This window comes from Garra rufa, chromosome 2 (genome assembly GCF_049309525.1).
Source record: "Garra rufa chromosome 2, GarRuf1.0, whole genome shotgun sequence".
Classification (NCBI taxonomy): domain Eukaryota; kingdom Metazoa; phylum Chordata; class Actinopteri; order Cypriniformes; family Cyprinidae; genus Garra; species Garra rufa.
The window spans coordinates 23,954,769-23,981,984 of NC_133362.1; the positions used below are offsets into that span (position 1 = coordinate 23,954,769).

Consider the following 27,216-nt stretch of genomic DNA (forward strand, 5'->3'; position numbering starts at 1 on the left):
GCAAAGATTGGCAGCTTCCCGCCTGTAAAGCTTTAGTCTCTGTTTATATGGTTTAGTTAATTGTCGAAACATCTAAATAGGTGTTTAGCTAGCGGTTTATATTCAGCCTGTGCTTTGACAAACTTATTTTTCACCATGAGCTGTTTGCTGTTGAGAGAAAGCCCTATGATCGTTGCACTTAATAAGGAGAAGACAGTCTATGACGGGTTCATCACAGTACTGGTAAGAAAAGTTCCACATCTCAGTTCACAGTAATGCTAAATAAGACAGCGTAGGTTGTCAGCTTCGTTTACAGTGGAAATGTGTAATGGCATGTGAATTTTACACCAGTAGGTGAAGCGTTTGTCACAAGTGTCACATTTTTCTCATTATTTAATCTTTGACAGGAAAAAGATTTCAGGATAAGAATATCTCTACCGCCTGATCATCAGATGAAACAGGCAAAGTATGATTGCAATAGTATTTATTTTATAGTATTTTTCTTATATATGATGAAGATGGTCACACTTATTTCTGTGTATATGGTAAGGTAATATGAAAAATGTCAGAAATAATCATGAAATATGAATATGAAAGCTCAATAAATAAGCTTTTCACTGATGTAAGGTTTGTTAGGATAGGACAATATTTGGCAGATATACAACTATTAAAAAATCTGGAATCTGAGGGTGCAAAAAAATTAAAAATATTGAGAAAATAGTTCACTTTCAGAACAAAAATTTACAGATAATGTACTCACCCCCTTGTCATCCAAGATGTTCATGTCTTTCTTTCTTCAGTCGTAAAGAAATGGTGTTTTTTGTGAAAAACATTTCAGGATTTCTCTCCATATAGTGGACTACAAAAATGAATTTTAAATGCAGCTTCAAAGGGCTCTAAACGATCCCAGCCGAGGAAAAAGGGTCTTATCTAGTGAAACGATCGGTTATTTTCTAATTGACAATTTATATAGCCGAGCTAGACAAGACGAGCATTTGAGGTTAAAAAGTATATAAATTGTAATTTGTTTTAAGCAAATAACCGATCGTTTTGCTAGATAAGGCCCTTCTTTCCTCGACTGGAATCGTTTAGAGCCCTTTGAAGCTGCATTTTGAAAGTTCAAACTCGGGGGCACCATAGAATCCATTATATGGAGAGAAATCCTGAAATGTGTTACTCAAAAAACTAAATTTCCTTACGACTGAAGAAAGAAAGACGTGAATATCTTGGATGACAAGGGGGTGAGTACATTATCTGTAAATTTTTGTTCTGAAAGTGAACTACCCCCTTAAAGTCGTCCAAATGAAGTTCTTAGCAATGCATATTACTAATTGAAATAAGTTTTGATGTATTTACGGTAGGAAATTTACAAAATATCTTCATGGAACATGATTTTTACTTAATATTCTAACGATCCATACTTCCATACAGTGTATTTTTGGCTAGTGCTACTTAAGACTGGTTTTGTGGTCCAGGGTCACATATAATAAAGCACAGTTGCAATTATAACAAGATATGGAGGAAAAATACTGTACACTGTTGGATAAAGTTATCAAAATGCTTATAAATTGCTCAAAGAAAGGCTTTTTCATTCTATTTACATTTGTATATTGAGCTAGTATAATTAAGTTGCATTTAAACAGTTTTCATTGTAAACATATTTTAATATTTATTTTATTTGACTTGTTTTTTTATATAAATTATTACATTTTTTTGCAGGTTTCATTGTTGCTGGCAAATGAAACGGCTACTTCATGGTTATCAACATATTGTGAAGCAGGTACAATAAATCACAGGGAAATAGTTTGCAGCTATTTCTCATCATTCTAGAAATACGTCTTAATTAACACATAATGTTTGGCGTGGGGGAAAAGGCTTTTTCCATGTGCCTCTAGGGTAAAAAGATTAGATTTATGATTTACCCTGTCTAGATTTATGCGGTACCCTAACTAGTTAAAGTTCATTATTTTCTTATGAATTTAAAATTATTAATAATTAACTCTAATGGTCACTCTCATTAGTCAAATGACAGGTGCTGGTTTTGATATTCAGCTTGTAATAATTTAATCACAATATTTGTGTTTGATTTATTTTCTTTGAACAGAGGTTACAGCATTCAGCTAATTTGACGGCTTTCATTCTGGAACTCAGGACAGTATTGGTAAATATTCGTAAAATATTGTACGATTTATCCCTGGGGTTGGACATTACCATATTCATGTTGACAAATGTTATACATGATGTAATGTTCAGCATCATATTACCATAATAAGCACATGAGTCCCGCAGATTGAATAAATGATTCTCATTATGAACTTGTCTATTATCAGGAAGTGGCGATGAAGAGCCAACCAGGATGTCAGTCCTTCTCACCACCTCAGTATTATTCCCAGCTGATAACAGAGATGGAGACGTTAGGATGGGATAAGTATGATGTTTCTAGTGGCTTAGCGCTTCTCTTTGCTCGCATTGCATTGCATTCTCTTCTAATTACATACAGTACAAATCTTTTGCATTACTGTAAACGTGTAAGACATTAATAGCAATCAGCTTACTATAGTTTCATGAAAACAGTGTGTCAGATTTCTTGCTTTGTGATAGAAGAGGCTAATGTGGTTTCTGTCAGCCACGTATCAAGCTGTGATTTCACTAGGCTTCTCATTTTCCACTTTCTATTAATGTCCAAAGATATAATTATGATATTAGCAAATGCAAATTGGCCTAATTGGAGACCCACTCTCAAGTTTAATGGGGAAATGTAGGCTGAAAAGTTAGGCTGGAAATAAGGTGCACGTTTCAGACCTGAATTGCGGTCAGAAGTATTATACACCAGCGCTATCTGTAAATGCACTTGAGATTAATTAAGATCCTTAATTCGTGTCTCTGTTAATAGCCTCAAGTCCGGCACAGTTGCGGACCCTGATTGGTTTAGGAAGGGGGAAGTGCCGCAGAACCTGGTCATTTTAATGAGTTTTAGTTGCCTTGAAGAAGCCACATTTACTGTTAATTACTGTATAGATGGGGTCAGGTCTGTTCTCCCCTCTTATCCCCAGAATAGTTCAAAAGAGTCAGATATTTAGAAAATTACAAAACATCAGTCTCTGGCTGTTGTACAAGTGTGCTATTTGAAGTATCGCAGCAAAGCGTTGGGTCATAAGAAAATGAAACTTGAATATTTTAACTTTGATCCCATTTTGTTCCCATTTTACTGTGAGATATTGCGTTTGTTCTGACATCGTCATTTGAAACTGTTCGGATTTTTTTAGACAATTGGTGCATGGGAGCCGTGGTGAGAGGTTGTCACACCTTGCACATGTATGAGAGAGAAGCGCGGGGCCTCTCGCTGTAGTCTTTTAACACCCCGCCAAGATAATGACACCTGAGCAGGTTTCCTATTGGCTGGTCTTCTCACCATCTCACTCTAGCCAGCAGTTATATCTTAAAACCCATGATCCCTGGTGGCACCTGTGAGAATGGAATAACTGTACTATTTTCAGCAGCTGGCTTTTTGCATATCTGGAAAGTTGTGATGAGGAGTCTTCGCAAAAGTGGCCTTGACGGTATTACAGTTTGTGTTTTCCCCGTCTTTCTCTTCCGATTCTTTTTGTTTTTTGTTTTTTTGTACGGGTTTGCGCTTTCATCTATGGCCTGTTTGTATGCAAACATGCCAAATGTTCCTTCGCCATTTATGAGGGGAGCTGATTTTCTAGTTGCAAATGTAATGCTCTCATCAATCCTCCCAGCAAGACATCGAGCCGTCAAGCTGTTTCAATCAACTGAGGTGAACGCCAGCAAGGCCTGATACTGTGGCGGGAGATCCCTGTAGAATGCAGAGTGGCTGAATGGGGTTCCAGCTCAGAAAAGAGATCTCAATTTTGAGGAAATGAATGATTGGTGTGATTTTGTGCCAAAAGCTCATGTAATTGAATGTGATGCAAAAGATTTGTCTCATTGCTTCACGGGTTGTGAGAGAAAAACACAGCATTAAGGACATTTTGAAAAGGAGAACAGAGAAAAAAAAAGATTTATTGTAGGTGGATCTGTCAGAAAGCTTGCCTCAAAAATCACAAGCTTTGTTCACAAATGTTACTACCAATCTTACCAATAATTTTCTTCATTTTAAAAGGTTTTACAATAAGCTAACAATGCACCTTTTTAATATAACCAATGTGCGTTTATAAAATTTTAGAAAATAGCATCTAAACTGTGCATTTGCCTTCACTTACATACAGGGTTTCTGCAGGTCTTAAAAGGTCTTAAAGGAATGGGTTACCCAGAAATTAAAATTATGTCATTATTACTCACCCTCATGTTGTTAAGACCAAACCCATAAGACCTTTATCTTTGGAACACAAACCAATATATTTTTAATGAAATCCAAGAGCTTTCTGAGCCTGCATAGACAGCAGCGCAACTGACATGTTTAAGGCCCAGAAAGGTAGTAAGGACATCATTAAAATAGTCCATGTAACATCAGTGCTTTGACCATCAGGTTGTGAAGCTACAAGAATAGAGTTTGTGCACAAAGAAAACAAAAATAATGACTTTATTCAACAAGCTCTTACAAATTTGGAACAGCATGAGGGTAAGTAATTAATGACAGAGTTTTAATTTTTGGGTGAACTTACCCTTTCAAACAGAGCAGAAGGTTTTAAATTTTAATAGATGTGACATTAAATGTTGCATGCATTGCAAAAAAAAAAAAAAAAACTTCCTGAAAATGTTTGTCTTGCTTTCCAATATAAATATCCCATTGTCCTTAAATCAAGATACATTTGCTTAAAATGCAAAATGAAGTTTGGTTTTCTGTGAAATTGAACAAAATCAAGTCAGTTAAAAACATTAAAACATAAACATCGGTTAGTGGGGTATGAGAACTTGTTTTTCTTTTGAATTAAATAAATTTTTCTAAACCCATTGGCAGATATCTAACAAATGTGACCCTGGAACACAAAACCAGTCATAAGGGTCAATTTTTCAAAACTGAGATTTATACATCATATGAAAGCTGAATAAATAAGCTTTCCATTAATGTATGGTTTGTTGGGACAATAATTGGCTGAGATACAACTATTTGAATATCTGGAAACCGAGAGTGCAAAAAATCTAAATATTGAGAAAATATTGAGCAATACATGTCACTAATCAAAAATTAAGTTTGATCAATTTTCTGTAGGAAATGTACAAATTATCTTTGCGGAACATGAACTTTACTTAATCGTAATGATTTTTGGCATAAAAGAAAAATCAATCATTTTAACTCATACAATGTATTTTTGGCTATTGCTACAAATATACTTGTGCTACTTAAGACTGGATTTATAACAATATCATGTTCTTGTTTTAATCAAACTCAGATCAAAACGTCTTATATAATTTTACTTCTTAAGTAAGTATATCTTGATTTAAAAATATTTATACATTTGCACAGAAAAACAAGACAAATATACTGTGGAAGAACATTATTTTTCTATAGAAGTTACTCTATATTTTAGTGGTTGGGAGTGGCAGTATTAAGCTTATTTTTTAATAAAATAAAGTAGAGTGTGAGCAGGGCCGGATTTAGCCAGTCCCATTAGGGGGTGCATGTAGAATATTGGGGGGGGCAAGTGTGGGTGAGCTTCTCTAATTATCTATGCAAAGAAAACTATACTAACTATGCTGTCATCATATCAGTCCACCTATCCATATCTCTATCTTCTCCTTTGATCCATTTGATTTGTCTTATAGGTTTTATGTTTGATGCCCTACCCTCTGCATTTACCCGGGCTTGGGACCGGCACAAATAGGACACTGGCTTGTGCCCTTTTGAGGCTGCATTTATGTTTTTTTTTTTTTTTTTTACTTTTTTAAATGTCTATATCTATCTATCTATCTATCTATCTATCTATCTATCTATCTATCTATCTATCTTTTCATTTTTTTGTCTTTTTATTTTATTCATATATTTTTTTATTTCTTTTTTTGTGTATTTTTTTTTACAATTTTTTTTTTTTTTAAAGCATCAGTCGTCTGCTTTTCTGTGCAAAAAGACTAACAAATGCATGCATATCTAGGCCTGTGGTTATGCCCTTCTCCTGAGCCAGAATAACTACATTTCTTTTTCTTTCATGTAGCAATAGTGCGGCGGAAGGGAGTAAGAACACGAGACAAAGTGGAGAAAGAGCTTTAGCATGATGCAGATGATATTCCAATCACAAGGGAGGTCACATACATGCGATGGAGCTGAGGAAATGCATTCTTATACCCGTGTAGATATTTGCAAACGGTAGAGAGGTCTTCAAACTCTACATTGCCATCATCATCAGTCTTTTTAAATTATTTTCCAGTCTTTTTGCATTTCAGTTTTCACAGACACTAGTCCATATCGCGATTTGAATTAAGTGACAGACCAACTTTTGATTTATTAATCCAAAAATCGACGAATTCTGTGGTATTCCGCGCTATAGTAAAGTCGGTTTTTATGAATGGAGTGCGCGATCCCGTCCGTGTTTTCGCAGAGGAGACATTGTAAACGCGCGATCATGTAGAGACAGAAATGACATACCTTCGTGTAAATAGGATAAATAACATAAGGCAATTTAGTTTGTTTGTTTTATGAAATTCGGAATTTTGCATGCCTTTACGTTTGGGGGGGCAGTCACAGCATTTAGGGGGGCATTGCCCCACCTTGCCCATGCCTATATCCGGGCCTGAGTGTGAGCCAAAGAAAAGTGTAGAAGTTTTTCTCCCAGAGTTTTTATGTGGATCTAAGTGCATAGGGACAGAGTGTGGATATGTGATCCTGCAGTTTTTGCCAATGGGAACACTCAGAGCAAAGTGTGCATGTATGGACTAACCACGATATGCTGTTACACGACTCGTAAATAAGCTGCTGAAATACAAGTGTGTCATGTGAAGTGCTGGAATTTTAGCAATAAATCTGCTGTGGTCGTTGTAGTCGATTCAAGACTTTCAGCACTCTTTGGTGGGAGAAAGAATTGTGTAGGTCTGAGGAGCATCTTTAAATGAAGAAATCAACCACACATTTTTTTTTTCTCAAACCAAAAGATCTTGTCTGATTTACTTGGTCAGAATAACAAAATACACATTACTTTAATGAAACCGTTATGTTTTTACTTACTGTAAGTGGTCAGTGTTGACCTGTCTGATGTGTGTATACTGTATGTGCTCTTATGTGTGGTGCTATTGATCTGTTTTGGCAGGCTGCTCTTCATCGATGCAGAGTTCCGCACACTCAAGCTGAAGACAGAGGACTCTGCAGGTCGTCAACACGCCATTACAGTCAAGCTCAAGTCCAAGGTGAAGCCAAGGGTCAAGTCTTATTTTATTTCTTATTTTTTCTCAGCTTGACATTTTTATTTTATGATCAGTTTTTGCATGGTCCTCCTTTTTTTCTAAAAAGTAAAACTACAGTTGAGGTCAAAAGTTTACGTCTCCCTTTCAGAATCTGCTAAATGTTAATTAATAAGAGGGATCATACAAAATGCATGTTATTGTTTATTTAGTACTGGCCTGAATAAGGTATTTCACAAAAAGATGTTACATATAGTCCACAAGAAAAAAATAATAGCTGAATTTTTTAAAATGACCCTGTTCAAAAGTTTACATCCCCTTGATTCTTAATACTGTGTTGTTACCAGAATGATCCACAGATGTTTTTTTATTGATTTATTTTTTTAGTGATAGTTGTTCATGAGTCTCTTGTTTGTCCTGAACCGTTAAACTGCCAGCTGTTCTTCAGAAAATTCCTTCAAGCTCCCACAAATTATTTGTTTGTTTTGTTTTTTGTTTTGTTTTTGTGTATTTGAACCCTTTCTGAGAATGACTGTATGATTTTGAGATCCATCTTTTCACACTGAGGACAACTGAGGGATTCATATACAACTATTACAGAAGGTTCAAACACTCACTGATGCTCCAGAAGGACACACAATGCATTAAGAGCCTGGTGGGTGTAAACTTTTGAACAGAACGAAGATGTGTACATTTTTCTTATTTTGTCTAAATATCTTTTTTTTTTTTTTTCAATTAATACTGCCCTTCAGAAGCTACAGAATACGTGCATGTTTCCCAGAAGACAAATTAAGTTAAATTTACCCTGATCTTCAAATTCTAAAAGTTTTCACACCCTGCTCTTAATGCATCATATTTCCTTCTGAAGCATCAGTGAGCGTTTGAACCATCTTTAATAGTTGCATATGAGTCCCTCAGTTGTCCTCAGTGTGAAAATATAGATCTCAAAATCATATAGTTAGTACGAAAATTTGTAGTACGAAAACCAAAGAATTTGTGGGACCTGAAGGATTTTTCTGAAAAACAGTGGGCAGTTTAACTGTTCAGGACAAACAAGGATGAACAACTGTCACTAAAAAAACACAACTGTGGGTCATTCAGCTAACTATACAGTATTAAGAATCAAGTGTATGTAAACTTTTGAACAGGGTCATTTTTATATATATTCAGTTATTTTTTTCTCTTGTGGAGTATATGTAACATGTATGTGAAATATCTTATTCAGGTCACTACTAAATAAAAAAACATGCATTTTGTATGATCCCTCTTATTTTGGCAAAACCTTCTGGTAACATTTTGCAGATTCTGCATGGTGTATGTAAACTTTTGACCTCAACTGTATATACATGACTTCCCCTTTTTTATTAAACAATTTTCACATTTGGGTTCACAAAAAGAAACTTAAAATATTTTGTTCATTTGCAAATTTTTGTGGGTCACAGATAGCTGGATAAGTTCACACAGCTTTCTGCATCTAGATTCTCAGACTCAGCTGGACTGTAAAAGGAGCAGAACTTTGGTTTAGGTATCTAACTTTAAGCAGGTGGCACTAATGTGCTGTGACTGTAAGATTATGTTGAGAGATGGAGCCGTGAGATTGTGGCAGGGCCTGAAGGAGAGGCGAGAGAGAGTGCGGGGATGCGGTGGCACAGATAAGACCATGAGTGATCCTCATAAGGTGATTACAGAGGCCACAGAAGAAGCAGAAAATTGTGGCGTGTGAGTGGTTTAGTCTGAGAGTCGGGCTGTGTCAGTGAGCTCTGCTTGGTGTTGGAAGTGGTGGCATGGTCTAGATGCCAGTGGCTCCTTGCGGACACTGCATGGGGTCCTGATGAGATTCAGCAGGGCGTGAGAAGCCCCCTGTGCCCACCTGCCCACCGTCCTGCTGGGTGGTAAAAATAGCCATGATCTACCCACCTCACATCTGCTCATCCTCCTAGAGCCGGGCACCTCTCACAAGGCCCTCCGTCACCCAGCAGTAGCTTACTCAACAGGAGCCAGTAAAGGCATCTCTTGTGCTGGTGGAAAAGTGGGTTGTGGGGTCATACACATAGTTGTATTATTGGTTGTAGCATGGAAACATATGTAAAACAGTTTCAAGCTTAAAGGAGTAGTTCACCCAAAAATGACAATTCTGTCATTAATTACTCACCCTGAAGACCTTCGTTCATCTTCTAGAGCTTTCTAACCCTGCATAGACAGCAACACAACTGACACGTTCAAGGGCCAGAAAGGTAGTAAGGACATCAATAAAACGGTCCATGTGACATTAGTGGTTCAACCGTAATGTTTTAAAGCTACAAGACTACTTTTTGTGTGCAAAGAACACCAAGATAAAGACTTTATTCAACAATTTCTTCTCTTCTGTGTCAGTGTTTGATGAATAGAAAAACCTAAAGATTTATTTGAAATGGAGATCTTTTGTAATATTATAATTTATTGTCACTTACTAAAAAAAATGACCACAAACTTTTGACCTAGTCTACATTTATTTATACTTTACTTATACTTTTACTTATAGGAGCCATAATTTCAATCAAACTGTATTTTTTTTGTTAAGTGGATTAAGTGTTTTAAAATAAAACACAGTAAAACAAGTTATAAATAATGTTTTAACCATGTTTTTCACTAAATAAGACAAGGAGGGATGATATTTAGTAATTATATACATAGAACACAGCAATAAGCATTAATGCTTACCTACATCTTACCTTTTACACTTTAATATTGAAAAAAAAAAACACCATTCAGACTTCCACTGACATTTTTAGTGCTAAAAGCATCTGCTAAATTACTACTTGCTTACCAGGTATACTTTTCTAAACTGTGATTATATATCTCTCTTGTTTTAGTATCCAACCGAGGCCCCAGAGTTTTCTGCAGATCTTCCTGTTCCATTGGTCATCACATGGACATCTCAGGTACATAATCATAAATGACTTAACGTTTTGAACAGAACAAACTGTTATTGAAAAGTTGATTTGGCTTTTTATCATATTACTAAAATTGTCCTTCTTTTAGAAAAACAATTAAAATACAATGTTTTTAATTAACAAAGTTTTTTTGGCATTTGAAGGTGTGTTTTTCTTGATTAAAGGTGTTCCGTTGTACCGCCGCTTTGATGTTGCTTCCATAAAAAACAATAACTCCGCTCACAAAGGCTCAAACTGTGCCAAATAAACCGACAGGACGGCGATCTGGAAAGCTACATATGTTAGCGGCCTCTAATGAGCCTCGTCGAGTTTCCTCTTACGTATAACAATTAAAAGCGAGAACGGAGACCCATTTTTCACTGTCGTTTTCTTTTTATCATCGTCCTCGGTTTTCGCCTCCTCCCCTGAAAAACAGGCTCCTCTTCAGTCATACGTTTGCTCCAATTACTTTGAGGTGGATGAAAGCGACTTGGCATATTGCACAGCAGTGGTGAGAGTTAGGGAGGGTTGTGCGTTGTGTTGGGTGAGGGATGGCAGTGGAACATGGCTCTCTGACAGAGAAGACCAGCTCAGCACACAGCAGCCTTCTGTCGGCTGAAGTCCTGCTGCGCTGCTGATGTCTTGATGCATCTCCTCTGTTCGGGGAAGAGAAAGGCCTGTCTGCCTGCCTCTCACGTACATTTGAATGAGTAATGATTACCTGCGTTCAACTGACTGTGTGTGCGTTTGTATGTATGTGTGTGCATGTGTGAGAGAGAGTCAGTGAGTTTGTGAGTAATGTATAATATGGATCAGGAGATTTGGCGGGGTGTGTTCTTTGTTTGGTGGCGGACACAGCAGTGCAGGTGTGTCTCAGCGGGATTTACACTCAACCAGCCACCCGGCCTGACTCCTGCAGTGCACGAAGAGAAACAATGCTCACTGCATGAATTTTAACCCCTCAGTCTATTTGAACTGAAACAATACAGATAAAAAGTTTGGGGTCTGTAAGATCTTTTAATCTTTTTGAAAGATTCCTATATGCTCACCAAGACAGTAAGTAAATAAGTAAATAAATAATAAGTGTCCTATTGTGAAATATTAGGACCATTAAAAATAAATGTTTCTGTTTTAATATAAAGCTATATTATATAAGCTATATAATAGCTATTTATGGGCTATTTATTATATTTATAAAAACTAAAATATATGGCTATTTTTCTAAAATAATATACATTATTAATATTTATTTATTTATGTATTTTTCCTTAAACATGTTAACTACAAAACAGTGATGAAAATTTAAAACTCAGATGATTAAATAAACAATATCACACAAATAGCTGTGCAGTATAGCTGTATATCAGCATGGCTGTAGGCATGAGGCTGTAGGTAATCTCAATGTGGCGATACAGTTGAGCTCAAAAGTTTACATCCCCCTTTTAGAATCTGCGAAATGTTAATTATTTTACCAAAATAAGAGGGATCATATAGAGTGCATGTTATTGTTTATTTAGTACTGACCTGAATAAGATATATCACATAAAAGATGTCTACATATAGTCCACAAGAGAAAATAATAGTTGAATTTATAAAAATGACACAGTTCAAAAGTTTACATCCTCTTGATTCTTAATACTGAGTTGTAACCTGAATAATCCACAGCTGTTTTTTTTGTTTGTGTGTTTAGTGATAGTTGTTAATGAGTCCCTTGTTTGTTCTGAACAGTTAAACTGCCTGCTGTTCTTCAGAAAAATCCTTGAGGTCCCTCACATTTTCAGCTTTTTTTGTGTATTCAAACCCTTTCCAACAATGACTGTATGATTTTGAGATCCATCTTTTCACACTGAGGACAACTGAGGGACTCATATGTAACTATTTCAGAAGGTTCAAATGCTCACTGATGCTCCTGAAGGGAAATGCATTAAGAGCTGGGGTAAAACTTATTTTGAGTTCTGGAAAACATGTAACTACCTTCTGTAGCTTCTGAAAGGCAGTACGAAATGAAAAAATATGACATTTAGGCAAAATAAGAAAAATGAGCACATCTCCATTCTGTTCAAAAGTTTACACCCCCTGGCTCTTAATGCATGTTTTTTGTTTTTTGTTTTCCTTTTGGAACATCGGTGTGTATTTGAACCTTCTGTAATAGTTACATAAGAGTCCCTCAGTTGTCCTCAGTGTGAAAAGAGGGATCTCAAAATCACAAAAATGCTGGAAAACCAAATAATTTGTGGGACCTAAATCTGAAGGACAGCAGGCAGTTTAACTGTTCAGGACAAGCAAGGGACTCATGAACAAGTATACTAAGTAAACAAAAAAACAGCTGTGGATAATTCAGGTAAACAACACAGTATTAAGAATCAAGGGGGTGTAAACTTTTGAAGGGGTCATTTTTATAAATTCAACTATTATTTTCTCTTGTGGACTATATGTAAACATCTTTTATGTGAAATATCTTATTCAGGTCAGTACTAAATAAACAATAACATGCAGTTTGTACGATCCCTCATATTTCGGTAAAATAATTAACATTTTGCAGATTCTGAAAGGACGGTGTAAACTTTTGGCCTCAACTGTATTACAGTCATATCGCTCAGCTACAAGTGTGATATTGCATTTATACAACAGTTTGACACCACGGGTGTGTAAATACATGAGAAACAACAACAGAGTAACTTTAAAAACCCTCCTTTTTTTTTTTTTTTTTACAGATTTAAATTTAAAGTTGACAGTTTAACATCTGGGCCCAAGCCTCCATTATACAGCATTACATTGATATAAAATATAATGTGAGGATATTTTTTCCTCAGCCAAAAGTATTTGCTCTGGAATAAATAATAGATTAATGAGACTAAAGACTGACCAGTAGATTGACCCAAAACAAAATATATTTAATGTTTAACTACTATAAAGAAATTAGAGCTAATTTCTTTCAAATAGACATTAGCTTTATTAACAAACCACATTATTAACAAACCACATATATATGTATGAGGATACAAACAGTTAAACAGTTGGAATTCCGATATCACTAGAATATCGCACTCCTCTCAGCCAATCAGATTCGAGGACTAGAAAAAACTGTTGTATAAATAATTTGCATTTGATTATTGAATGTACTGACAACTCTCACCAAAGACTGTTTGTTTACAATGATAATGAATGATTACCATATTCATGTACCTTTATGTTTATATTGTACTCCAAGGTACTGTACTCCAAACAATGGTAGTACTGGGGTCATTTATATCACTTTTCTACTATTGTAGTATGTGTTATACAGTACATTAATAATTTGTTTAGCCCAGCATTGCTTCATTATGTGGTGGGTCCTTAACAATCACAATTATAGACTGTGAGCATTAAGGAATACATATTTCTCTTTGTGCAATTATTGATTTATTTACTTGACACTTGTTCACTAAATGACTGAAAATGCACCATTGAACATTATGAGGAGGGACCTAATTGGGAGAGTTAACAGAACAGTAAGCATGCTGTCACCTCACTAGGGAGGAATCCATTGTGCCGTTCCACATTTCGGGCACATTTCCAAGAGAAATTCAATTATGAGGACATCCAGCCTGCACCATATATTTAAATAAAAGCATAACTATAATCACACAACCGGCATTAATTGGGAAATAATTGCTGCGTCTTTGCACCTGTGCAATGCTAAATTGTGTGTGCTGTATTGGCACAACGACCCATCATATTTGTTTTATGCTCTCCCACCTATATCAAAGCATTCCGTCCTGTGTGGTGTCTGTAAAAATATTCTAGTCTTAAGAAAAGACAAGATTAATTCAGATTACTGTGCTGTTTTTCTGATTTTTCTGTCTGCATATTCCTTGCTACTGTCTAAAAAAAAAAAGCAGAAGTCATTTGATTTGTTTTGTTATGTTCAATTACCAGCTCTGGCTGCTCCATTCAGCTCTGACTCTGTGCTCTCCAATTTAACATGTATGGAAATGTATCAGAGAAACAGGCACATAATCAACATCAGCACACACAAATTATGTGACAAAAGAAAAACACATGAGATCTCATCCTCTAAATGCAGCCAGTCCTGTCCCTCTTAAATCAGCTGAGATTGGCTGTATTATGTTGTTGAGATATTACAATGGTTCAAGATTACTGTTGACAAATGTGATTTAACATCTCACAATCTAAAATCAATCTAGTTTTTTTCTGGATCACAGCAAAAAATATACAGACCACTAAAATACACTGTCTGTGTCTGTATATAGCGTTTTTTTTTCTCTCTCTCTCTAATATCTAATAACCCTTTGTAGTGTGTTTACATTTTAAGCTACAGCTGCAATTTTTTTGAATGTCAATAGAATTAAATAACATTTGTTAATCTCATAAGGTAATTACGACTTATCTCACAATTTTCTCGCAATTGCAAATTTACATCTTGCAGTTCTGACTTTTTTTCTCAGAATTGCATGATACAAATTATAAAGTCATAATTGTGAGATATAAACTTGAAATTCTGAAAAATGAAGTCATAATTGCAAGATACAAATTCGCAACAAGTCAGCAGTCAGATTTGCAACATATAAACTCAGAATTGTGACTTTTTTTTTCTCAGAACTGCGAGTTTATTTAGGTCAGAATTGTGAGATAAAAAAAAACTCGCAACAACTAAGAACATATAAATACTTTTTTTTTTCCCTCAAAACTGGACTTCAGATATAGAAGTCAGATATAAACTTGCACTTCTGAGAAAAAGTCAAAATTATGAGTTTATATCTCTCAATTTTGATTTCTTAGAAATGTGAGTTCTGACTTTATAACTTGCAATTTTGAGTTTATATAACAATTTTGACTTTTTTTCTCAGAATTGTGATATACACTTGTAATTTCAGAATTGTGTGATACAAACGTACAATTGTGAGTTATAAAGTCAGAATTGTGAGTTTTATAAAGTCAGAGTTCCGAGATAAAAACTCACAATTCTGACTTTATAACTCGCAGTTGCAAGTTTATGTCTCAGAATTTTGAGAAAAAGTCAGAATTTCGAGTTTTAATCTCTCAACTTTGACTTTATAACTCACAATTGCAAGTTTATATCACACAATTCTGCAATTGCAAGTTTGTCACAATTCTGAGAAAAAGTTCAAAATTGTTATAAAGTTATAAAGTCCGAATTGCGAGACATAAACTCACAGTTCTGAGAAATAAAGTTAGAATTGAGAGATATAAACTCATATCAGTCCGTTTTCCCCTTCAAAACTGGACTTTAACTCACAATTCTGAGAAAAAAAGTCAGATTTGCACATTTGTATCTCACAATTCTGACTTTATTTCTTGCAGTTGTGAGTTTATATCATGCAATTCTGAGAAAAAAAAGTCAAAGTTGTGAGTTTACATCGCAATTGCGAAAAAAGTCGCAATAACATTTTTTTATTTTTTATTCAGTGGCGGAAACGGGCTTTCATACATTTCCGCCAAGCCTTTACAAAGCAAAATGGAATATGACTAAGTGTTGTATTTTTTTTTTTTTTACATAAATAGACAGCCCTATAAAAAAACTTTTTTGTAAAAAGAAAAATAACTAAATATTAAAAACTCTAAATTGAATTATCTTTTATTTTTTAAAGTTCACCTTCGGTAGTATATATGGACTTACAGTGCTTAGTATATATGGACTTACGGAGCCGCTTATATTTAAAGTTTTGATAAGGCAAAAAGTTCATTTCAAACGATGCCTTTTTGATGCTAAATAAGCCTATTCGTATTTATTAGTACTAAAAATAAAGCAGTGGTCGTGGCTTTGAGCAGAGAGGATCTGGTGTCCAGACTAAATCTTTCTGATGTTGGGCTGAGATTAAAGGCCTTGAATTGGCAGCCGGGTGGAAAGCGAGGAGTGTGGGTCTGAGGTCACAGCGGTGTGGGCGACCTGTGCTCCCTCACTCTGACAGCGTGGAGTGAAACAGGGCCAAAGCCCATCAACTGTCAATCATCAGCTGTGATTTATGAGTGGCCATACTCAAACCATTAGCTGTGCCTCACCACTGGACAGCTCCAAAGGAAACAGAGGCCTACTGTGTTTGTGTATGTTAGAATTAGAGGAAGCCGTTATGCTGAACCGTAGATGGGTCGTCTGTGGTTCTCCGTGATCAAACGCTATTGCTGAAATTCTCTTGTTTGCTGATGTATGAGTTTTGGTCTTTTCCTGTTCAGTCACTTTTTATATTTGATTTGTTCTTGGTTGGTGCTTTAATCAATGGTTTGTTGACAGGTAGTTGATGAAGACTTGGCAAGGCTTCAGTGGGAATGTTTCTTTTTTTCTTTTTCCTCCCCGAGTGTTGATGGCAGAGGGCTGAAGAGTTTGTATAAAGCAGTGATATGAAACCAGACATGTGGACAGTATCAACATCTTCCATATGCAGAAGTGTTCAAGAGTTATTAAAGACAGCCTAGCCAATGTCAGACTGAAAAAAAAAAAAAAAACCTGTTGTTCCTGCAGATCAAGAGTTGCACGAGAATTGAAAAGGATACTATTTCTAGCGTCTAGGCACTTCTGAGAGTCGGAAAAACATTTAAGAGTACAACCGCTGACTGAGAGGCTTCATGTCCATTCAAACTGAAATGCTTGAGCCAGTTTAAAAATATCATATTTGAAAATATAATATGGTAATTAATTGATCAATTGCATGGTTATTGTTCAGAGGCATAAAGTGTTTCCAATACTGGAACAGAAATCATATATTCATGTCTTATTTTGTACAATCAATCCATTCCTTCTGCAAATCTGCAGATATAAAATGCAATTACCCTATTTTCTACATGGGTGTTATTAATTTTATTGTAAACAAATCATCTACACTCTTCTACAGAAAGGTTCTGTATTGGCATTGATGGTTCCATTAAGAACCTTGTACATCTTTCAAATGCAGAAAAGGTCCTTTATAGTCGAAAAAGGTTCTTTAGACTTTTAAAATGTTCTTCAAGATGGTTCTCTAAGAACTGTTGTAAAAGGTTTTTTGGGCAACCAAAAATGCTGCTTCTATGGCATCACTGGAAAAACACCCTTTTGGAACCTTTATTTATTTTATTTTTTAAAATGTATGCATGTTTGTTTGTTTAATTATTTATTAAAACTTGATTTTCTGGAAAAACGACTTGCCTCTGGTGATGCATGCCAGACTTCTCTAATCATTTAGTTAGCTTAAACTCCGACTACAAGCCTGCATTCTTATTAACAATTACTAGAAAGTTTTTGCAATATATGTATATATATTTTCTTTTCTTTTCTTTTTTCACCTAGGACCCCAGTGGGAAGCTGTTTGTTATGTCTGATAAAAAAGATCATCATTTAATATGTAAAAGAAAAAAAAACTAAATTTCATAGGGTACAGATTGAAGGAGAAGTACACTTCCAAAACAAAAATTTACTGATAGTTTACTCACCCCCTTGTCATCCAAGATGTTCATGTCTTTCTTTCTTTCTTCAGTCATAAAGAAATTATGTCTTTATGTCTCTCCATTTAGTGAACTTCTATGGTGCTTCTATGGAACTTATAAGTTTGAACTTCAAAGTGCTCTAAACAATCCCAGCCGAGAAAGAAGGGTCTTATGTAGCAAAACGATCATTTATTTTTAAAAAAATGCTCATCTTGTCTAGTTCTGCACGTACTCTGTGTATTCCTGTTCAAGACAGTTAGGGTATGTCGGAAAATCTCATTTACTCCTCCAAATTGTGCTACATCGCTGTTTTACCTTGCGTGTGTGTGTAAAAGGCATTTGATGATCTTTGCACATTCATTTTGTAAACACTGGGTCGGTACTTCTGCAGCAATGTAAGACGGTTCTGAAGAACATGAGATGGGAGTTTTTCGACCTACCCTAACTGCCTTGAACTGAACACAGAGTACACGCTAGACAAGAAGAGCATTTGAGGTTAAAAAGTATATAAATTGTCAATTTTCTTTTTAGAAAATAACCAATCGTTTCTTGTTCCTCGGCTGGAATCGTTTAGAGCCCTTTGAAGCTGCATTTAAATTACATTTTGGAAGTTACGGGCACCATAGAAGTCCACTATATGAAGAGAAATCCTGAAATGTTTGCCTTAAAAAACGTAATTTCTTTAGGACTGACGGAAGAAAAAACATGAAAATTCTGTCATAAAGTACTCACCCACGTCATTTCAAACCCGTAAGACATTCATTCATCTTTAGAACACAAATTAAGATATTTTTGATAAAATCCAAGAGCTTTCTTACCCTGAAACCACCACCTTCAAAGCCCAGAAAGGTAGTAAGGACTGTGGTTCAATCATGATGTTATGAAGCTACAAGAATACTTTTTGTGTGCAAAGAAAACAAAATTACTCACTTTATTCAACAGTTTAATTTCTTCTGTCAGTTTGTGTTCTGAAGATGAATGCAGGTCATACGGGTTTGGAATGACATGAGGATGAGTAATTAAGCAGATTTTGCAGTGGGTTCAAGTTGTTACTAATTTATTGCCCTTTCTTCTACACCCAGAGCACCTTAGCCAATGTCCACAGTCAATTCCTGTTAAATGTGGAGGCTCTGTCCGAGTTCTGGTCGGTGCTGGATGAGATCGACGAGCAGACGTGGGTGTTGGAACCAGAAAAACCAACAAGAGCGGACTCAATGAGGAGGATCGCCATCGGTAACATTGCATTGATATTACTACATTTGAATCTCATTATTTGCAGATCACCCCCCATCCATCCAACAACGTCCGTCCACAATCATTTCCCGTGATGTTAAGCTGCCATATCGCTGTTCTTCCCTAGGAAACAATGTCTCAATAAAAGTACAGATTGACCCCAGACACCCCAAAATGCTGCCGGAGTGCTGTTTGCTCGGGGCTGAGCACGGTAGGCATTTTTCATATCTGCAAATCTCTGTTTATCTCCATACAGCTTTTATTACGGTTTCCTGCGTGTGAGAGGCAGCTCGGATGCGAGAAACTCGTGCCTCCCTCTCATGCTCTTGTTTTTCAATTACCTCCGTACATAAGTGCACATGCTGTAAATGCTTTACTGCATTTAGACAGGAGCGCTACAGCTGGAGCGGCCGAGCTGACAGCCCGCAATATGTTTGCGGCGCAATGTGCTTTTAGATTTCGAGTGAGATGGTGCCGGAATGGAGGTCAGTTTGCACTATTTAAGCCGCCGTGATTGTTTCTTTAAATCCAAGGTCATGCTTGGCTGACAATGGCACACAGAACACATTGTCGGTTGCCTAGCAATGTTATTCATTGATATTAAATCCACACTTCAATAGTCAAGACGGTGGCAGTCGCGGACCCTCCGAGCGCGGGGTCAGACAGAAATATTGCTTTTTGCATTTACAAATGACAAACAGAGAGTGCGGCTATCACGTTCCTCCCAGATTGATCTCTCGGGTGGAACAGCCATGATGAGCGCGTTTTATTTGAATTATTTGAATATTTCCCTTTCTGTCAGACTGTTTGTCACAGTGGGAAATGCCCTGTTCTTTCGGCCGCTCTGCTGTGGCATTTCTTCGAGAGAATAGAGATTAGAGGTAAGAAATGACGCGGCTGTGCATTGTCTGTCAGTGCGCTGCGATCAGGTGAGGAACGCTGAATGAGAGATGAGGTAGAGTTAATTGAAACTGCTCGGCTACATTAGGGGGGTGAGCGCCGTTCTTGCCTTCATATACAACACTCCCTCGGGCTTGTTTTTGCCATGCAGATTGATTGATATGATTTATGTTGATGGCATTTTTGTCCCCCAGTGCTTTGCAAACATTATGAAGTCCAGTGTGGAATGCTATTACAAAAAAACATAAATATGTGTGTATGTTTTAATAATGAATAATTGAAGATGTGACAGAACAGATAACAGTACTGTGTTATGAGGGTCATCACCATACCAATATTGTGAAATGTAACAATTCTCAATCAAGGTTAAAGGTTAAGTAGTTAAATTCGTTCATATTTAAATAAATGATTTATTTAAATGAATATGGATTCATGTGGATATATTTTAAAAAAAATATACACTACCATTCAAAAGATTTCCATTTCAAATAAATGTTCTTTTGAAAGTTTTCTTTCTATTTAAGTAATCCACGAAGATATTTTGTAAATTTTCAAAACTTCCCTCAGTTTCCAGATTTTCAAATAGCTGTATCTCGGCCAAATATTGTCTGATCCTAACAAACCATACATCAATGAAAAGCTTATTTATTCAAAACATTGACCCTTATGACTGGTTTTGTGGTCCAGGGTCACATATTATTTGACTGTTTTGACGGTATTTTTAAGTAAATGCAGTCTTATGTTTTTAAAAACACCTTACCAAATACATTAAGCATTTGTCTATTAGTATAAGCTAGTATCGGCTTAATGCTGAAGCACCTGTACTTTTGACATTTCTTACTACTCTTTTAATAATTTTGCTTCTGTCTTTCAGTTGTCACTCCTTTAAGGAACAAATTAAATGCTAATATGCATTTATGGTAAGCAAATAATTATACATTTCTTTTTGATTCCAATTAAAGCAGCATGTACATGATTAATGAGAAATCAAAGAGGATACTGCATATTCAAATGCAAATTTGCCATTTCATGTACATACTGCATATATTGTTGAGTGGATATTTGTATTACAGTGTAAAATGAATCAGAAACCACATAGTGAGAATGTCTTGGCCCAGAATGTTGATTCTCACGCTGATATCCTGGATTTTTTAGGCAGTAATCACTGAGTTGGATTCATTATACCATCATGACTTGACTGTATGCGTTTAATTAGTGTACGAAGGTCTGATTTCCTTCTCTCCTCATAGGAACCCTGACTGCAGTGTCCTACAGAATATGAAGGATGTGCTGGAGATAGAATTTCCATCGCCTACCACCCACGAAAAATCTGTACGTTGCATATTTTCGTCTCATACGCTGCCACTTACAATTAGTTCCACAGCACCATCACATTTGAAGCTTGCAGTGTGTGTGTTTTTTTCCCACCTCCTTTTCTCTTTATGTTTTTATCATCGGGAGAGGTGGGTACGGATTTCCTTTAATTGGGTTGTTTACAGATAAGATCATTACAATAACAAAGGTGGCAGAATCTTCAGCACTATCAAGAGCTGTTTAATCATAGCACCGCCATTTATCTTTTTTCCTTGTGTGCATTTTTTATGCTTTCTCTCTTTCAGCTCGCGGGTTGAAAGGGCGCAGTGTTTATTCACAGTCTGTACCGCAGATTAATGCTTGACCATCATTAACATTCTGAAGCGAGAAAAGTTTACTTGACCAGATGTTGAAATTTTTATCTTCCATCCTTTTAATGGATTGCTCAGGAAAAAAGCCTCTAATTATCTGAACAGCAATATGCAAACACCGACAGTGGAGGAGAAGAAAGCAGAAGCATGGGAATGGGGGTGTGTGTGTAAAGATTCTCCAGCCTGGCTGAGACGTCTTGCTAAGCAGGAGGATTGTGTGAAGAGGGGGTCAAGCATATATAGGGTTGATGAGTCCACCTGAGTCTCCTCACCCTGTGGGAACAAATATGAGCCGCCGCACATCAGCAGGGAGAGTGAATTTCAAATGTTGAATTTCAGATCAGATAGAAATACAATATATAAAAGCACTGCTGGGCAACGATTAATTGTGATTAATCGCATCCAAAATAAAAGTTTTTGTAAAATGTAAATTTTCAGAATAAATGTATTATGTACAGTATGTCACAAAAGTGAGTACACCCCTCACATATCAGCAACCATTTTAGTATATCTTCTCAAGGGACAATACTATAGAAATGAAACTTGAAGGGTATATTTTAGAGTACTCAATGTGCAGCTTGTATAGCAGTATAGATTTATTGTCCCCTAAAAATGACTCAACATACAGTCATTATTGTCAAAATAGCTGGCAACAAAAGAAGTACACCCTAAGTAAATCGTGTCCAAAGTGTCAATATATTGCGTTAGCACCATTGTTATTTGGCACTGCCTTAATCATCCTGGGCATGGAATTGACCAGAGCCGCACAGGTTGTTGCTGGGATCTTCTTCCACTCCTCATGGAGCTGCTGGACATTAGACACATGGTGCTTCTCTACCTTACGCTTGAGGATGCCCCACAGGTGCTTAATAGGGCTTAGGTTTGGAGACATACTTGGCCACTCCATCACCTTCATCCTTCAGCTTTTTCAGCAAAACAGTTGTCATCTTGGTGGTGTGTTTGGGATTATTATCATGTTGGAAAACTGCCGTTCGGCCTAGATTCTGGAGGGAAAGCATCATGTTCTGCTTCAGAATGTAATGTTTCCCTAAATGAACTGCAGCTACCCAGTACCAGCAGCCCTAGACCATGATGCTACCACCACCATGCTTGACTGTAGGCAAGACACAATTTTCTTGGTACTCCTCACCAGGGCATCGCTATCTGAGCCAAACAAGTTTATCTCATAGTCTCATCAGACCACAGGACATGGGTCCAGTAATTTATGCTCTTGGACGGGTTGTCTTCAGCAAACTGTTTGCGTGCTTTCTTGTGAGCCAGCTATAGATGAGGCTTCCTTCTGGGACGATGCCTATGCAAACTGACTTGTTGCAATGTGCGGCATTTGGTCTTCTGCAACTTTTAAGCAATGCTGGCAGCACTCATGCGTAGGGTTGGGCATCGTTTTGATTTGAACGATTCTGATTCCGATTCCGATTCTTCCTTTCGATTTCGGTTCTTTTCGATTCTCAATTCCGATTCTTTGTGGGCTGAGTCAAAACATGTCACAGGCTCATTTGATTTCACAGAGGATAATTTTATTTTGATTCAATATGAGTTTTAGTTTTAGGAGCTGCAGCCCATGTAGGAGAAAATTAGGAATGCCTCTGCACCAGCCCAAAAACAGATTTATATATGCAGAACTTGCACCCTGGTCTGGACTCTCTGTGCATGACGAGACAGTGGACCTGCGCAGCACGTCAAACAGGCTACACCCCTTAATTTGTACATCATGCAGGCGTAGGTGTTTCGTTATATTCGTAGTGCATCCTCCCGTGCAAGATATCATTTTGTCACGTGTTGCATGTAAAAACACAGGAAGAGCGCGCTCTCGCTGAACGCAATTTAGTCCATCGCTCTTTTACTTTGTGGATAGTAATTTTGAGTCGTTTGTTCCGTGGTTGTCCACAGCCTATCGTTAAACATGTCTATCGCATTTGTGGCACGAAAATTTTCGCGCAATCGTGCTGCTTGTATGAGGAGGTTTGCAAGGTACCAGCTGAAGTGCAGCAAGGACTTTGCAGCTTTGATTATGGACTATAAAAACGCTGATTACCTCGCAAAAACGCGACATCACGCGTCCTGTTCCGTGCTCCAGCACGGTTAGCGCTCACACTGCATGCTAACCGCGCCCGAGTCCAACTTTACCGTCCCACCTCTTCCAAGCGGGCCAGGGCACGGCTCGGAGCACTCACACTAGTCAAACGAACCGCGCTTTGGTGGTCAAACGCACTTGGGCACGGTTCAAACTGCCTAGTGTGAGTGTGAAATAAAGCCACACTTTTGAGCGCCGCTTACCGTGCTCCATAGCTGCAACTGAACAAGCGCGCGGCAAGCATTTCCAGAAATACGGTGGCCACAATGGAAACCAAAACTTGTGTGTTTGGAACCGATGATCGGAATCGAAAACAAATTTTATAAACGATTCCAATGGCATCGTTATTTTTTAAACGGTTCCAAGTTGGAACCGGTTCTCGATGCCCAACCCTACTCATGCGTCTGTTTTTTGAAGCCAGGTTCTGCACCTGACGCACAGAACGAGTACTCAACTTCGTTGATCGACCCTGAAAGGCCTGTTCCAAATGGAACCCATCTTGGAAAACTTTTGTATGACCCTGACCATTGTAGTGTAACTTGGTTTCAGGGTGTTACTGAACCTCTAATAGCCTTGGCCATGTTTGTCGAAAGCAACAATTCTAATTCTCAAATCCTCAGAGAGTTCTTTGCCATGAGATGCCATGTTGAACATCCAGTGGTCAGTATGAAACAATTGTACTTGCACCTAATTTTAACTGCTCTTATACAAGATACACAACTTTGTATGGTCCTGTCAAGCAGACAAATACATAAACATGATGAATAGGACATGTGGCTTTGCATGGTTAAACAACATACTGCTGTTATCACTTAGGGTGTACTCACTTGTGTTACCCGCTTTTTTGACAATAATGGCTGTATGTTGAGAGATTTACAGGGGACAATAAATCTATACTGTCATACAAGCTGCACATTGACTACTCTAAAATATAACTTTTATTTTGGGTGTGATTAATTGCAATTAATCGTTGCCCAGCTCTAATGACAGTAGGGCTGCACGATTAATTGCACGATGTTGTGAGGTGCGTTTAGTCAATGAAGCCGGTACTTTGATTAGTAGTAAATCACCATCATGTGCGTTCAGCTGGAGCATTCCGAGAAGTATATCACTGACAAGCTATCACTGAATGCGATTTTGAGCGCGATTTGGCGTAGCTTGTCAGTGATTTACGTCTCTGTGTATTAATTGCCGTTCCAGCTGAACGCACGTGATGGAGATTTACTACTAAACAAAGTACCGGCTTCATTGTCTAGACGCGCCTCACAACATCGTGCGATTAATCGTGCAGCCCTAAATGACAGTGATGCCTTTCATTAGATTTTTATTTTTTATTGATATGACTTAAAATTAAAATCTTGATGAATTTAACGTTTTACCTAGATTACTATTAATGAATGATTATTTTCATTTTATTTATTTATTTTTGCTTTTATAGTTATATATGTGAACCTGAGTCATGATCGCTGTTGCATGTGATCTCCTCTAAGGAGACACTAGTTTGCCATTTAAAACGCATAACTTTTTCTACTTTTCTGCCTGTTGTTACTTCGGCACTCCGACTACTCAACCCTCGAAAGCGCTGCAAACCCCGTTTTAGTTTAAAAACTCCAGGGTTGCGTTTTAGTGTAAACGGACCAAAACTGAGACTACCATCATGCTCATTTGTTGTGTCTCATTTCGGAGGCTCATTTTAAAATCACTTTTATGATGCTGCATTTATACACATCTTTTATAAAGATTAAAAGCATCTATCCCCATTTGCTGTAACGGCATACAATAATATAATAATAATAAAATAACTGGTAGATTTGTCAAAATTTCCTCTTTTGAGCTCCAAGGAAAAATAAAAATCCTACAGGTTTGAAACAGCACAAAGTTGAGTAAATGATAACAGAAACTAGTAAAGGAACACTAAGATAATGTTCCTTTAATGAAAGCCTGTACATGTGAAAGCTTTTCTCATTTTGTTGTTGTGTACACAGAGTTTCAGCGTAGAATGTGGCATATGCTACTCTTATCGACTTGAGTCAGCCATTCCAGATCAGGTCTGCAATGACCCACGCTGTGGCCAGCCTTTCCATCAAGTGTGTCTTTATGAGGTAAGAGCTTCAGATTCAGCAATCAGAAACACTGACCCTCAACCCATAAAAAAAAAATTTAAAAAATAAAAACAGTATTTCAAACAACAGAACAATCATAGATTACCATGACAGGACCGATATGCAATTTTCTGTTTTTTTATTTGTTACAGTGTTTATTCTATTTGTCTTTACAGTGGCTGAGAGGTCTGCCCACAAGTCGCCAAAGCTTTAATATTGTGTTTGGAGAATGTCCTTACTGCAGCAAGGTAATATTCAACTTGATCACAAAAACACAGCAAACGCACAATAAAAAATAAAAAAAAACCTTTATTTAAATCTAGAAATACATTTGTTAAAGCTTATCTCATGGATAGTGCAAAACGTGTCTGTCTTTTTTTTTTTTTTTTTTTTTCAGCCCATCACTGTGAAAATGGTCACAGGAAATGCTTAACAACAGTCTGTTCATTCAGAGTATTGGTCATGTGGCATTCCGCCTCCAGCGAGGGTAACACCAACAACCAACAACAGTCAGTATCATAACAAGGAAGATCAACATTCTTTTGATTGGCCATTGACCCTGATTTTCTGATTTCCCAAAGTCATCTCCTTCTCTGTAATGGTACCGAGTCCATTCATCTTCCAATCCATGAACATCACTTCCCCGGTGGTTTCCTTTATCATCAGGTTCTTCCCACTGGTTTTGATTCCATCTTTGTTTCCTGCCGTAGTCGACCTCACTGCTGAGTACTGGATGGTTGTCATTTAATACCAAAGTACGTGTTTGTTGGTTCTTGTAGTGGCGGTTTTGTCTTCCCCTCATGGCCGTCCAGGTCTTGCCCTCATAAACATCTGCTTTCCTTTTTTCCTGTGTTGTTGGAGCAAATGTTACGTTTTCAAAATATAAGAAATATAATTGAGAGGGCTGGTATGTTGAATGTGTTAATAGACTTTTGTCTCAAACAATAAACACTGCAAACCATATTTCCTGTGACTCTTGATGCTTTTAAAACATTGATCAATTTGAACAAGTTAATGATTGAGTGTGGTCTATTTGGCATTTGGCCTGTGCTCTGTTGCTGGTTTTACTTGTTTAAGTTCCTGTCTCTGCCGTGCTCCTGCTCTTGTTCTAGGATGAACTCGCGGAGGCAGGCGTTCATCTTCTTTATCACTGAAGTCCTCATCGCTTTCATAGGGCATAGGCCTTTGTCTAACACTTCCTTTAGCAGCCATGTCAGCTTTGTTTGGACTCTGTAAAGATGACACCATTGAATAACATCAATGAGAGTGTATTAAACCACTGTATTGTTGGGCAATATGGCCTAAAAATAAAATCCCAGATTTTTCACAAAAAAATCAGATTTACGATTTAAATAGATTCCTCCCCCAAACCCTTCCTGATTTAATTACTGAATCATATCATTCATTTGATTCGTTCGTACGGATGGTTCATTCAGGAATAAAGCAAGTGACTCTTTATGAATGGGAAATTGAATCATTTCACTAGATTCGTTTAAAAACGCACGTTCATTCATAAAAGACACACCGCTTTGTTTGAGTGGAGATGCGCAGCGGCTCAGCTGTGACTTGTTTCAGATTACTTTTGACGATGAAAT

General features: G+C 37.0%; 2 protein-coding genes across 3 annotated transcripts in view; one reads left to right on the forward strand and one right to left on the reverse strand.

Moving 5' to 3' along the window:
* fancl (FA complementation group L) lies at positions 1-26,150 on the forward strand. Of its 2 annotated transcripts, XM_073833929.1 has the most exons (14): positions 1-222; positions 387-445; positions 1,699-1,759; positions 2,084-2,140; positions 2,310-2,407; positions 7,185-7,281; positions 10,128-10,196; positions 18,689-18,839; positions 18,967-19,050; positions 20,614-20,659; positions 20,990-21,071; positions 25,505-25,621; positions 25,798-25,869; positions 26,019-26,150. In XM_073833929.1, the coding sequence occupies exons 1-14, from the start codon at positions 136-138 to the stop codon at positions 26,052-26,054; spliced, it is 1,116 nt and encodes a 371-aa protein (XP_073690030.1). In that variant the 5' UTR covers positions 1-135; the 3' UTR covers positions 26,055-26,150. The 2 variants fall into 2 exon arrangements, with proteins under 2 accessions (XP_073690030.1, XP_073690029.1); XM_073833928.1 differs by lacking the exon at positions 26,019-26,150 and having other exon boundaries at positions 25,798-25,928.
* The window catches only part of vrk2 (VRK serine/threonine kinase 2), a 29,168-nt gene continuing 27,891 nt past the window's right edge, over positions 25,940-27,216 (reverse strand). Inside the window, exons 12-13 of the mRNA XM_073833927.1 lie at positions 26,690-26,851; positions 25,940-26,468 (exon numbers count right to left, since the gene is read on the reverse strand). Of these exons, the coding sequence (XP_073690028.1) occupies positions 26,082-26,468; positions 26,690-26,851 (549 nt within the window). The 3' untranslated portion in view covers positions 25,940-26,081. The remainder of the gene's footprint in view (positions 26,469-26,689; positions 26,852-27,216) is intronic.

Coding starts and splice junctions, on each gene's coding strand:
- fancl (XM_073833928.1), top strand. CDS start 136: ATGAGCTGTTTGCTGTTGAGAGAAAGCCCTATGATCGTTGCACTTAAT. Junction 1,760..2,083: donor ATCAACATATTGTGAAGCAG/GTACAATAAATC, acceptor TTCTTTGAACAG/AGGTTACAGCATTCAGCTAA. Junction 19,051..20,613: donor TTTGCTCGGGGCTGAGCACG/GTAGGCATTTTT, acceptor TCTGTCTTTCAG/TTGTCACTCCTTTAAGGAAC.